Genomic DNA, 15,160 nt, shown 5'->3' on the forward strand with positions numbered 1-15,160 from the left:
CTAATCGAACCTTTCAGCAGTTATTAAACTTCCTTCACAGTCAATACGTAGCACTGCTATGACAAGTGCTAGGGAGGATTTTAAGCTAGACATCCGTTCCCTCAGGTACTGCTTGGTATTATGAGAAACTCAGTCAATCCTTTACAGAATAGTATGCCTCTGCTTCCTGGGAACAGAAACCCTGCCTCAGTGCCAGGAACCAAGGATTTATCCAGTGAACACATGCTACCTGAGCAAAGCAGGCACTCAGATTAGGGGGAGAGGGGTATTTAGTAAAAGTTTCCCAGAAGACAGCCCTGAAGAATGAGCAGGGGGTAGTGAGAATGTGATTTTTGTGGGAGAAGGAACATGTAAATAGAAAGCAGAGGCCAGCAGTACCAGACAACCAGCTGCAGAGCCCTTCAGCATTTCACAAAAGGAGGTCATGAGGGTAGGTGGGAGCCCAGGTCAGGGAGGACCCTATCATCTTGGAGTTTAAACTGTGTCCTCAGACACTTGTTAGTTTTTAGCTGGAAAGTAACAGAACAGATTTATGCTTTAGAAGTCCACTAGGCCAGGTACAGTGGCTCATGCCTGTAATCCCAACACTTTGGGAGGTTTGAAGCAAGAGGATTGCTTGAGCCTGGCAGTTTGAGACTAGCCTAGGCAACATAGTGAGACCTCATCTCTACAAAAAAATTAAAAATTAGCCAGGCATCCTAGCAAGCACAAGTGGTCCCAGCTGCTCGGGAGGCTGAGGTGGGAGGATCATTTGAGCCCAGGAAGTCGTGGCTGCAGTGAGCTGTGATTGTTCTCCATCCTGGGCAACAAAGCAAGACCCTATCTCAAAAAATTTTTAAAGTCTAGTGGAGAGAAAGAACCAGAGGGGAACAAGACTAAAGGAAGGGTGATCCACTGCGATGCTACAGCAACAGCGCTGGGAAGAAACTGCATTGCCCCAGATCAGGGTAGATGACCGTAGGCAAAGAGCAGGTGAATTTGAGAGAAATTAAGAAGGCAAAATTAACATACCTCCATGATAAATGAATGATAGGCTTTATGGAAAAATATCAGAGCCAAGCATAGTGGAGCCAGCCACTCAGGAGGCTAAGGCAGAAGGATCACTTGAGGCCAGGAGTTCAAGACTAGCCTGAGAAGTACAGCGAGATCCTGTCTCTTAAAAATAAAATAATGGTGCAGTGGTTCATGCATGTAGTTCCAGCTATTCAGGAGGCTGAGATGAGAGGATCACTTGAGCCTGAGTTTGAAGCTACAGTGAGCTATGATCATACTACTATGCTACAAATTCCATCCTGGGTGACAAAGCAAGACTCCCATCTCTTATTAAAAAAAGAAAAATTGGCTGGGTGCAGTGGCTCACGCCTGTAATCCCAGCACTTTGGGAGGCCGAGGAGGGCGGATCACAAGGTCAGGAGACTGAAACATGGTGAAACTCCGTCTCTACTAAAAATACAAAAAATTAGCCGGGTGTGGTGGCAGGCACCTGTAGTTCCAACTACTGGGCAGGCTGAGGCAGGAGAACTGGCTTGAATCCAGGAGGTTGAGGTTGCAGTGAGCTGAGATCGTGCCACTGCACTCCAGCCTGGGTGACAGAGTGAGACTCCATCTCAAAAAAAAAAAAAATCAAGCATGACACCCTAGTTTCTCTTCCACAATTCTTTGGATGAACTATGGTAAGACCAATGTGATTTTTAAAGTTAAGAGTCAGTTGAATCAGGGTGGGCAGACGGTTCACACATGTAATCTCACCACTTTGGGAGGCCGAGGCAGGCAGATCACCTGAGGTTGGGAGTTTGAGACCAGGCTGGACAACATGGTGAAACCCCGTCTTTACTAAAAATACAAAAACTAGCCAGGCTTGGTGGCACATGTCTCTAATCCCAGCTACTCGGGAGGCTGAGGCAGAAGAATCGCTTGAACCCAGGAAGCAGAGGTTGCAGCAAGCCAAGATTGTGCCACCACACTCCAGCCTGGGTGACAGAGCAAGACTCTCAAAAAAAAGAGTCAATAACCCTGTTATAGAGAAAGCAGAAAGAGAAGAATGTTGAAGGCATAATCATGAGGGACAAAGGCAGCATTCAAGGAAGGACAGAGAAAGAAGGGTCCACAGGAGAAAGCAAGTGAGGTGGCCAGCCAATCACCTCTTGTAAGGACCAACGGAGGCACCATCGAAGGCCACGGGGAGCTCAAAGCACAACAACGTTCCTGGTGAGGCCAGAAATTGGGTTCCCATGGGCTAAGTATGCAAGGAGAACAGAGCCAAGGCTTATTCCCATCACAGCCAAGCCCTCTGACACTGCAGGAGGGAAAGAGTGGGATTTGCGATGTAGAATTGAAAAAAGGGGCTTTTTTTTTTCTTTTTAAAGGATGAGAAAAAATTGGTACACAGAAACACTGCTCACAAAATGGCTGGGAGAAAGGCGAAATCTAAGCATATTATAAGGGTGGGATTCAGAATACAGGAAGGCAGAGGGGGCTGCCACTGTGATGGGTGGGAATGAAGAAAGGGAACTGCTGCTGCTCTGAAGAAGAGAAAGCCCGCTGTCGGGCAGTGTGTGTGCAGAGACAGGAAACTGGCTGAAGCATCCACTGTGAAGAATGGAAGACTGGGACTACATTTCCCAAATTCTACTTGTGTATTATAAACTGCTACCCACGAAGATGGTTCTATTTGAAAGTAATATTTAGGCTGGGCGTAATCTCAGCACTTTGGGAGGCCAAGGTGGGCAGATTGCTTGAGCTCAGGAGTTTGAGATCAGCCTGGGCAACATGGCAAAACCCCATCTCTACAAAAAATACAAAATTAGCCAGGCGTGGTGGTGGGAACCTGTAGTCCCAGACTCGGAAGGCTGAGGTGGGAGGACAGCTTGAGCCCAGGAGGTGGACGTTGAGGTGAGCTGAGATTGTGCCACTGCACTCCAGCCTGGTTGACAGAGCCAGACCCTATCTCAAAAAAAAAAAAAAAAGAAAGAAAATATTTAAAAATTCACTAGATTAAGTAAAATAAACTAGTATTTAACTAGTTGCTTTAATACAGGATTTTTCAGTCTTTATTTGTATACTGAGTCGTCGTTTTTTTTTTTTTTTTTTTGAGATGGAATCTAGCTAGCTCTGTCGCCCAAAGTGGAGTGCAGTGGCGCGATCTCGGCTCACCCGGGTTCAAGAGATTCTCCTGCCTCAGCCTCCCGAGTAGCTAGGACTACAGGCATGTGCCACCACGCCCGGATAATTTTTGTATTTTTCGCCATGTTGGCCAGGCTGGTCTCGAACTCCTGGCCTCAGGTGACCTGCCCACCTTAGCCTCCCAAAGTGCTGGGATTAAACGCGTGAGCCACCACACCCGGCCCGAGTCTTAAAAAGAAAAAACAAAACACCAGGGATATATTATTTGCCAAATTTGACTCTGAATTTCTTCCTTCCCCCTCACCCTTTTTTGGCCTAGAACCAATTCAAGTCTCAAAGGACACTAGGATTATATGAAATCCAATTTGGGAACATTAAATCATGTTGGAAGCAAAGATAAAACTGCATACTAAAATGGCCTGAACTAGACAACTGCATGGTTCATAAGAAAAATTACCAACAAAAATAGGAATACTAAGGGAACAGGAAAAGACACAACATTTCTGCCATTTAAGAGCTCATTAAATATCCCTGCAGTGCAGTTAGTATGGAAGTGTGGCTAACACTGAATGTGCCATATCGGGGACCGTGCTAGATACCCTGCGTGTGTTATTCCATCTGCAAACCAATCCACAAAGCAGGTAATCCCCATTTTTGGATGAGAAAATGAAGGGAAGTGCAGTAATGTGATTATACAGCAAGAGACTCAAACCCAGTCAGCACGTGCCATACTGCTAGAATGGACCAGGGTGTCTCGTAGGTAAGGAGCCTCAAGCCTTTCACACGTCACTCTATGGCATAGAGTCTATGCCATAGAGTATAGAGAAAAACGCACTGATTCTGCTGTCGTGATAACTCACGCTGGTAGAACCACTACCACCTCAACAAACTGGTTACTTACTTTTGAGTCCCAACTGGCAATCTGAGAGCCAATAAAAGGCTAGAAATCAAGAAGAATATAGGGTACAGCCATTAAATAAATAAATATATATATATATGTATATATGTATTTTTAAGATAGTGTCTCACTCTGTCACCTAGGCTGGAGAGCAGTGGTACCATCTTGGCTTACTGCAACCTCTGCCTCCTGGTTTCAAGTGATTCTCCTGCCTCAGCCTCCCTAGCAGCTAGGATTACAGGCACCCGCTACCACGCCCAGCTAATTAAAGTGATATTTTTAAACAAAGTTTGTTTTATGAGAATTAAATGAAAATCAGAGTTCCATTTTTTTTCCCAAAATACAGCATTTTTGAAGCTTCTCTGACAAAATAGCCTTTCCCATCTATCTTAGTCCTGGCCTTCAACTGTCTTATATTTTAAACCACAGCCTATAATTAAAGAACTTGTTCTTTTATGATAGTTCCAAGGAATTAGAAACAATCTTAATCTTATAAAAAGAGAATCTGATATAAACACAGATAAGAAATAATACTAGTTAAGATGAAAAAGAGGTTGAAAAGTGGCAGCAGTATTCCATTCCATAACCGTCTCCACGGGAAATCTTAATAAATCCGTGTGAACAATGACAAGTGCCTCATATAAAACCTCGCTATTCCCCTCAAAAGAAAAATTAAAAAATAAAAAACCAATGGGCATGTTTTAAATAAATGGCATTGAACATCTGAAGAAGGCCACAGCCAGCCAGCTTACTCCCTCACACAAGTCACCCGATCTCTCTGGGGGTCAGGTTCTTCATCTGAAGAATAAAAGCCACAAGATGAGCTGAGGTCTCTAGCTTCCCACTCCAGAACTTAGGATTCTTGGGCTACTTAGGATTCTTGGGCTAAGACTCAACAAAAAGTTCCTACACAGAAACAAACAAGTCACCTAGGCCAGAGCAGTGACTCTCACCTACAATCCCAGAAGGATTATTTGCAAGGCTGAGGCAGGAAGTTTCAGGCCAGGAGTTCAAAACCAGCTGGACAACATGGTGAGACCCCACCCCTACCAAAAAGTAAATAAATAAATTACCCATAATAGCAGTACACAACGATAGATAAGCACTGAAATAAAAATAATGTTTTCATTTCGTTAAGTCTTTTTTGTTCTTTTTATATATTATTTATTTAATTTTTTGAGACAGCGTCTCGTTCTGCTGCCCAGGCTGGAGTGCAGTGGTGCAATCTAGGCTCACTGTAACCTCTGACTCCCCGGTTCAAGCAATTCTCCTGCCTCAGCCTCCTGAGTAGCTAAGATTACAGGCATGAGCCACCTTGCCCGGCTAATTGTATTTTTAGTAGTAGGGGGTTCTCCATGCTGGTCAGGCTGGTCTCAAACTCCTGACCTCAGGTGATCCGCCCACCTTGGCCTCCCAAAGTGCTGGGATTACAGGCGTGAGGGACGGCGCCCGGCCTTCTTTTTATATTTGAAAAGTAAACCTCCTTTAAAAATTTTTCCATGTCACTGAAATGATGTTGAAGAGTGAATATTCTAAGAGCTACACAGAGATCTGTAAACAGTTGAACCAATTTTCTGCTGGATTATTAGGCTGTTTCTAAATTTTTACTAAGTTACAATAATTATAAGTAGTCTGTGCAACACTCAATTTTAGTGTAACAGATGAACCAAAAGCTATACACTTTTTTTTTTTTTTTCCAGACTGGGTCTCCCTGTCACTAAGGCTGGAGTGCAGTGGCGCGAACACAGCTCACTGGAGCCTCAACCTCCCGGGCTCAAGCAATCCTCCCACCTCAATCCTGCTGAGTAGCTGGGACTACAGGTGCATACCACCACGCCCGGCTAGCTACACATTTTTAAGGCTTTAGATGTGAAACACCAAAATGGCCTTCAATAATATTATACTGATTTATATTCTCAATAACTATAAAAAAGTTCTATGATAAGAAAACCAAGCTAAGATGACAAGTACCACGGCATCATCTTGGCAAAACCAAAGGGAAAAGGATGAGTAAAAAGAGCCCAACTGAGCTTGGTTACAAGAATTTCACCTGCAGGTAGCAGGAACTGGGAGGAGGCCAATTTTAGAGAGCAGCAGAATTATCAGATGTAAAACAGTCTTGCCTATGAAGGAATGCTGTGGCCCACTTGAGTGTGTCCAGTGTTTTCTGGAACAAAGTAGTATTAATTACGTTTCATTTTAAACAGTCTCCTCTCAAACATCACTCACCTCTCTAGCTGCCAATACAATTGTAGTTAGTTGAGAGCGATCACCCCATTCTGCTAAGAATGTTAATGTAAGAGCTTGAACAAAAATGGGTGAAATAAAATGCAACCACTTTTTCTGAGGTACTGTTATGCTTGTACCCGTTTCGACATCTCCCGGTCCATTTAAAAGTTTGGTTCGTTGAAACTAAAATAAATAATAAACAAATGAAAGTAAGCACAGGAAGCAAATCAAAATAGCACACAAATCACTTAATTTTTCTAAGTGTTTAAATTCTATGAAATATGCTCCAAAAAAACTACGTTTATGTGACCTCCAAACCTCCCCTCTGAACCACTGGTCTCACACAGCAACAAATGCTATAGTCTCAATTCTTCCGTTTCTCCTCAGCAGAACGAACCAAACAGTATTTACTGCTCTGCTCACTTACTATCCTAGACACTACGGGAGAAACATGTAAAATTATAAAATACAGTTCCTGCTTTTCAGGAGCTTATAATCAACCTAATTAAGGAAATTGATTACCTGTGTTCAGTATTCATCTGTCACCTTCCTTTCTCTACTACATTCACACCAACCCCAAGTCAGATCACAAACAGGTATAAGAAAAGAACAAAGCAAAAGAAGCTATTTTTGTGTAGCCCCGCATATCACACAGATGGGGCCACTGAGAAACCTCTGTAGAGTGTTTATTCCTAGTTGAGTGCCTTTTTGGTCCAGATCAACAGTGCCATGGCTTACTTCTTCATCTTTCTTCTTTAATTCAGCTTGAACTTCTTCCAGTTCCTCTTGACCCTCATCAGGGCTCATCTTTAAGCCTTCCCGAAGCATTCTAATGCCAAAAATGGCAAATAATACAGTTGAAACATAGTATGTATAGACCCTGGGGATGACTGTGGTGGCATAGCCAAACAAAACTGGAAAAAATAACAACAGTATGTTTGTTAATCGAGTGTGTATCACCACCAACTAAAGGAACAGTTAACTTCAGAAACAATAATTTATCACTGTTAAAAGAAAAATGGTTCACATTAGAAGCTAATCTAGTATGTAATAAACTCAAGTATTTCCAGATCTTTCTCTCCACCAATAATAAACCATTAGGTCTAGCCCAGGCCTAACACAGCTTACTCAGAAGCCAATGGTCCAGTTGAAGATGGCACATCTTCCTGAGAGATGTTAAGTAAGATATTGAACTCCTTTCCAGGCATGTTCAGTCAGAGGCTGGCTTGCCTTATGTTGTGCAAGGCACAGTACCTGGGGTAGAAGTTAGCTCTGAGGCCCTCTCAAGAGCTGAGATTTTATAACTGGGAAGTCACGCCACTTGCATAGTGGTATTTCTTCATCACAAATCTTTAAATTACAAACTTCTAGTGAAGAATCATGACAAGATTCTCACATAGCAAGATTCAAACTCTGCTCCTTTGTAACTATTTAAAATAAGTACATTTTATGAAAAAAATCTAAAAATTTCTTATAATATATATTAAAATAATGTTACAACAGGCTCACACATTCAGTTCCACTCTTTCCCACTGATAAGGAAAGACATCTGTGTAAGTTATATAAAAAATGATGCCTGGAACTATATCAAGAACTCAAATCCTAATGGTGAAACACAAGTACATCAGTAATACTAATTCAGTAATTAAAACTTAAAAATTTGGCTGGGCAAAGTGGCATAATCCCAGCACTCTGGGAGGCCACGGTGGAAGGATTGCTTGAGTCTAGAAGTTCAAAACCAGCCTGGGAAACATAGTGACACCCTGTCTCATAAACAAACAAAAACAAATATGTAAGGAACAGAGGACACGACCATACGTATAATAAATACAATTACTCTGGCCAGGCACGGTGGCTCATGCCTGTAATCCCAGCACTTTGGGAGACTGAGTCGGGTGGATTACTTGAGCCCAGGAGCTTGAGACCACTGGTCAACATGGCAAAATCCTGTCTCTACAAAAAAAATACAAAAATTAGCCTGACGGGGTGACACACGCCTGTGGTCCCAGCCTACTTGAGGGGCAGAGGTAGGGGGATCACTTGAGCCCAGGAGGTCAAAGCTGCAGTGAGCTGCGATCATGCCACTGCATCCCAGCTTGGGCAACAGAGTGAGACCCCATCTCAGAAAAAAAAAAAAGAAAGACAGAAAGAAAGAAAAATACAATTACTCTTTAATTCACCAGCTCTTTTTATAAAATGGGTGCAACACTTAAAAATCTGCCTGAAAATTAAATGTATAACCTGTACGTAAATAATTCCCTACATTACAAAACTGAAAAGATGTTAAAATCATGGTTAGAAATGTAGCAAACCTATGTTTGTGTGCACATCTGTATTTAAATTATTGTGTGTGTGTATATGTATGGATGTAAATTTGTATATATGTATGTGTACACACAAGACACAAGCATATATTTTCTAGCTCTGTCCACTGAAAAAGACAAGAGGCAAAGACATCTCAGTAACAAGGAACTCAGTAACCTTGCACACCTAGATCTTGGGTTATAATACCATTCTCCCCTAAAAAGCTCCTCAAAGCTCCGCTGAGAAATGGCCAGTTCCAGGACTGGGCAGAGCAGGTGCATGATCAACCTGTAATATCTTGTTGTACTAGAAAGTGAGGAGCAAAAACAAATGGGAGCATGCCACAAAGACACAGGACACAGTTTGGAGAGGCTCTCACTGCCCTAACATCGGATAATTTAATCAGCAAAACAGTTAAATAATTAATTATAAACCACTGAAAAAAGGAATCCATGAGTTTGTACTGCTAGTAAAAAGACAAACAAACGGGAAAGGAATGAGAGCTCTTGCTGGCAGTAGAATACCAAGGCTCACTGGTGAATAGGCAAGAAGTATTAGAATTAAAAGCATCATTTTGCAAGCATCAAGGAAAGATTTAATTATGCAAGAATCATCAATTGATGCAAAATCTTTGGAGAAATTTTGATGAGGAAGAGGGTATTTGTACTGTCTTTAAGTATATCCCTACAGATTAGATATTAGTTGCAAGGGAAGACAAAGACAACACAGAAAAGAAATACTGACTGGGTCACCAAAATTAATGTCACCAATGAGGAATAAATGGACACCATGTGCTTCCAGATAAGACATTCTTGGAGAGACAAAGTATCACCTATGCAATTTTCTAGTCAGGAATGCCTACCTCAATCTAACCATGAGGAAACATCAGACAAACAAAAAATGGGGAACAGTCCATTCCTGGGGTAGAGGGAGGAGGGATACACTGTATTCTCCCAAAAAAGTTGATGACAGAAAACATTTTAAAAAAAAGGCTATGGATATATTTCAGATTAAAAGACTAAAAAGATAATAAATAACTAAATGCAATATCTGACCTAGACCGAAGGGAAAAACACTGATATAAAGGACATTACTGAGGGGTCGGAGGCAAGGGGAGGGAGAGCATTAGGACCAATACTTAGTGCATGAGGGCTTAAAACCTAGATGATGGTTTGATGAGTGCAACAAATCACCATGGCACATGTATACCTTGTGTAACAAACCTGCACGTTCTGCACATGTATCCCAGAACATAAAGTATTAAAAAAAAAGTGGTTAAATCTATAAAACTAAATAAAGCTGTAAAAGAGAAGGAAGATGTAGAAATAAAGACATATGATTTAACAGTTGAGGCAAAATAATAACATAAAGACTGTTAAACCCACTTAAATTACATAAAACTGATATCACAAGTGAAATATTTAATAAATTTTATGTCCTTTCTTTTTTTTTTTTTTTGAGACAGAGTCTCACTCTGTCACCCAGGCTGGAGTGCTGTGGCACAATCTCGGCTCACTGCAAGCTCTGCCTCCTGGGTTCACGCCATTCTCCTGCCTCAGCCTCCCAAGGAGCTGGGACTACAGATGCCCGCCACCAAGCCCGGCCATTTTTTGGGATTTTTTTTAGTAGAGACGGGGTTTCGCCGTGTTAGCCAGGATGGTCTCGATCTCCTGACCTCGTGATCCGCCTGCCTCAGCCTCCCAAAGTGCTGGGATCACAGGCGTGAGCCACCGTGCCTGGCCTATGTCCTTTCAAAAAACAAGAAAGGACATTAGGTCATTGAAAATTAAAATATGGATGACAGATTCAAGTACTGTATCAATACATAATATATATTAAATGTTGTGATTACATGTGTGCATTATGTCGCTTATAAATAATGTATGTATATGTACACACTATAGACAGGTATTTAAACAATGTGTATATACACACATTTACAATTTTATTTAGATAGAGCACAAATGCTAAAACAAATGGGATAAAATGTTAACAACAGGTGAATCTAGGCAAAAGGTATTTAAGTGTTCTTCGTACTATTTTATTTTTGCTGCTTTGTAAACTTAAAATTATTTCTATAAAATGTTTAAAAATTGTAAAATGATGGGCCAGGGGCCAGGCGCGGTAGCTCACGCCTGTAATCCCAGCACTTTGGGAGGCCAAGGCAGGCGATCACTTGAGGTCAGGAGTTTGAGACCAGCCTGGCCAACATGGTAAAACTCTATCTCTACCAAAACATACAATAAGTAGCCAGGCGTGATGGCACGTGCCTGTAGTCTCAGCTACTTGGGAGGCTGAGGCAGGAAAATTGCCTGAGCCTGGGAGGTGGAGGTTTAAGTGAGCCGGGATCATGCCACTGCACTTCGGCCTGGGTGACAGAGCGAGAGTCTGTCTCAAAATAAATAAAAAGATAAATAAATAAAAATTTAAAAAATAAATACAAGGTAAAAGAATGGGCAGGCACACATACTTATAATATCAGTACACTGGGAGGCTAAGGTGGAAAGATAGCTTGAGCCCAGGAGTTCAAGATCAGCCTGGGCAACACAACCAGACCCTGTCTCTACAAAAAACAAAAAATTTAGCTGGGCATGGTGGCATGAGCCTACGGTCCCAGCTACTCAGGAGGCTGAGGTGGAAGGATCACTTGACCCCAGGAGTTCCAGGTCTCAGTGAGCTATGATCATGCCACTGCACTCCAGCCTGAGTGATAGAGCAAGACCCAGTCTCTAAAAAAAAAAAAAAAAAAAAACATAAATAAAAAATAGCCCTATCATCTCATTAAGAGATGTATTTCCAATTTTTTAAAATGATTATTTAAATTTGTAATATATTCTCTTTGAGTACTAATAACTATTAACAACTCAAGTCATGGAGTTAACACTTGAGAGATTTACCAGGAGAAATTTACAATATCTTTGAAAATTCAATGATATTAAATGCTTATTTTTATTGCAGGCAGATATGATGGGGTGATCCATACGTATATTTCTTTAGGCTCGTAACGTGAAGCAGTGAGGGTGGACAAGGAAGAAAGAAATCTGTAACTGGTTTGTCATCGATTAGCTGTAAACACCATCGCACTTGGACCAGCTTTGTAATAAATTTTGAAGCAAAAATTTATAATCATTAGAGTAAAATTAAGGAAAGTAATGAAAATATAAATTATAGGAAGAAAGAAATGAAAATTTCCAACTGTTAAAAAAGTATATTCACATTTGTTTTAAAGGAATGATGGTGATAGTGGGTATCAAATTGCTAATGGTATTTAGAGTCACTGGGTATATTTTAAAAACACCCTAAGTCTCTTTTTTTTTTTTTTTTGAGATGGAGTCTTTATCACCCAGGCTGGAGCGCAGTGGCGCGATCTTGGCTCACTGCAACCTCTGCCTCCTGGGTTCAAGCGATTCTCCTGCCTCAGCCTCCTGAGTTGCTGGGATTACAGGTGCACACTACCATGCCCAGCTAATTTTTGTATTTTCAGTAGAGATGGGGTTTCACCACGTTGGTCAGGCTGGTCTCGGAACTCCTGACCTCATGATCCGTCCACCTCGGCCTCCCAAAGTGCTGGGATTACAGGCGTGAGCGACTGTGCCCAGCCCTAACTGTCTTACTTTATACAATATAACAGAAATTAGATCTTTGCAATTCCTTAAATTTAAGATGAAAAATTTTAGACAACTATGCGAGAGGGGGTACAAAATTATTTTAGAGGCTACACAAGGAAAGGATACACAAGGAAAAGGTTGGAAGACCACAAATATGGTGTAAGCCAAATTCCCATATGACTAGGTTAATGACTCAAGGACTCCATGTCACACAACATGCTTTCCCTTTAATTCAGCGAATTCATGAGGGGGAAAAGCACACTCACCTGACAAGCATGTCATTAGTCCCAAGGCAAGCATTGCACCAGCCAGCACGGTCAGGCGGTTATAGCGCATTGCCATGATGGCTGCTATAAAAAAGGTCTTATCACCCAATTCAGATACAATGATAACTGATATGGCAGCGACAAATGCATGGATAAATCCCAGATTAGTTTGGGTAGCAGGATCTTCTTTATTGGTATGAACTGGAGCTGCTGGTGTAAATATTTTCTGGAAAAAAAAAATCAGTTACTTCTTAAAATCATTATTCAAAATTATTTTATTTTGCATGTAAATAAGATTTAGTTTTTTTGAAAATTTTCTTGTCACGGTCATTACACTTATTTACTGTCTAATCACTCTGAAAGCCATCAGTAATGACAGTAACCTCCGATGATGGTTGCTACAATTTGAGTATCCCTTACCTGAAATGCCTGGGACCAGAAGTATTTGGAATTTTGGATTTTTTTAGATTTTGGAATATTTATATCATAGTTGAGTACCCCTAATCCAGAAATCCAAAATGTTCCACTGAGCATTTCATGTGAGTATGTCAGTGCTCAAGTTTCAGATTTTGGAGCACTGTGGGTTTTAGATTGAGGACACTAAACATGTATAATGCAGATTTACATATAATTCTCCAAAACAATTTTAAGAACAGAGTACAGACCTGCTATATCCATGCATTAAAATTCCCTTTTTTTTTTTTTGAGACAAAATCTCACTGTCACTCAGGCTGGAGTGCAGTGGTGTGATCTTGGCTCACTGCAACCTCCACCTCCCTGGTTCAAGCGATTCTCCTGCCTCAGCCTCACAAGTAGCTGGGATTATAGGTATGCACCACCAAGCCCAGCTAATTTTTGTATTTTTAGTCAAAACGGGGTTTCTCATCATGTTGGCCAGGCTGGTCTCGAACTCCTGACCTCAAGTGATCCACCCACCTCAGCCTCCCAAAGTGCTGAGATTACAGGTGTGAGCCACCATGCCTGGCCAAAATTACTTTATTTGTTAGGCATTTGTGATTTCAGATTTAGTTCTTAGCTACATCTCATTCAAATTTGTATTAGTAACTTGCATGAAGGACCCAGGTATGTTTAAAAAACACTTGAATGACAGGAAGCTAAGAAAAATTTCATTAACACTCTAAAGGACAAAGTAAGACCCACAAACCTCAGCAGGGTATAGAGAGTTGGTTCCAGCTAAGACAAGTTTAATACAGCTGTTTACACCGACGGTCCTACGCTGAAGTCTAAAAATATCTTAGAAGGTAAAGTGGCACGGTGGTGGAAGCCTATAATCCCAGCTACTTGGGAGGCTGAGACAGGAGAATTGCTTCAACCTGGGAGGCGGAGGTTGCAGTGAGCTGAGACTGAGCCATTGCGCGATGGGCAATGAGTGAAACTCTGTCTCAAAAAAAAAGAAGGTAAAGTGGCCTAATGAAAAAGGCAAACCAGTGTCTTGGCTGTCATTACACTGTAAATGTGACAAAGCTCCAAAAAAGCAGTAAGCTCTTCGCTTGAAGGAGTTAATGACAAGTCCAACGTTATTCTATGCTGCTCAGATGTTCCCCAAAGTTCTATATACAGTTCTAAAGCACTGTACTGCCCTCTGAAGATTAGCAGATGTCAAAGACTCTAAAACCAGGGACGGCAAGTTACTGAAGCCAAAACCCAGCCTATAAGAGCAAAAAAATGTTTTTTACATTTTTAAGAAGTTACAAGAAATAAGAAGAAAGAGAAAGGGAGGGAAGGCTGGTGGGAGGCAAGGAGGGAGGGAAGGAAAGGAAGATTATGCATCAGAGATTGGTAGCCTGCAAATACATGGCAACTACAAAAAGTTTGCTGACTTGGCTCTAAAACAATCCCATGATGGACCAGGAAGGACGGGGTATCATGTTCCAATAATTGGGAAAGTTTATATGTGAATCTATCCAATCTATACGGTCCTAAGAGGCAGAACTAAAAAGTTAGAGATGGCAGGTTTTAACTTAACAGAGAGGAGAGATTTCTATCTCCAAAGACGCACCCAAAGTTGGAATAGACTGCTAGAGGAGGTGGTAAATACCCTTCTCTTCTCAACATCTGAGTTCCAGACAAGGGAACCACCACTCCCAGGAAATGGGCTAGAAAAGCAGTTCTCAACCAGGGCGATTTTGTCTCCCAGGGGACATCTGACAATGCCTGGGGACATTTTTAGTTGTCACAATCAAAGGGGAACTACTGGCACCTAGTGGGTAGAGGCCAGAAATGCTGCTAAACATCCTACAATGCATAGGACAGCCCTTCCACAACCAAGAATTATGTATCCAAAATGTCAACAGTTCCCAGACTGAGACGCCCTGGGCTAGATAAACCACTTCCAAAGGTCTCTTCCAATCCTAATAACTTATTTTTAATTTTTAAAGCTTATGAATCTCTAGAAACCCAAGAGATAACAAAACAACAACTTCCTTTCTCTTCCAATATTAAGAATCCTTATATTAAAAAAAAAAAAAAAAAAAAAAGGCATTTCAAATGCCAACTTGGCTCTGACACATTTTCCTCCTGAAAATGCTTTTTAAAGGTTCGTATAAAATTTCAGGATCTGAAATCCCAGAAAAATTTTAGGAATAAATATACACCATTTATGATCACTTAGCTCTAAGCTCAAACACAAAATGTTTACTTTTTAAATCAAACACAATAGTGATCAAAGCTACATAGTCTCATGGTTTTATAATTGCCAGCCACAAAACCTC

General features: G+C 41.3%; 1 protein-coding gene across 1 annotated transcript in view; it reads right to left on the minus strand.

Annotated features, from left to right (window-relative positions):
* Window positions 1-15,160, minus strand: part of TMEM165 (transmembrane protein 165) — a 29,966-nt gene that overhangs the window by 1,862 nt on the left and 12,944 nt on the right. Inside the window, exons 2-4 of the mRNA XM_054484924.2 lie at window positions 12,429-12,654; window positions 6,989-7,164; window positions 6,251-6,433 (exon numbers count right to left, since the gene is read on the minus strand). Coding sequence (XP_054340899.1) covers window positions 6,251-6,433; window positions 6,989-7,164; window positions 12,429-12,654 — 585 coding nt within the window. The remainder of the gene's footprint in view (window positions 1-6,250; window positions 6,434-6,988; window positions 7,165-12,428; window positions 12,655-15,160) is intronic.

Source organism: Pongo pygmaeus, chromosome 3, assembly GCF_028885625.2.
Source record: "Pongo pygmaeus isolate AG05252 chromosome 3, NHGRI_mPonPyg2-v2.0_pri, whole genome shotgun sequence".
Classification (NCBI taxonomy): Eukaryota; Metazoa; Chordata; class Mammalia; order Primates; family Hominidae; genus Pongo; species Pongo pygmaeus.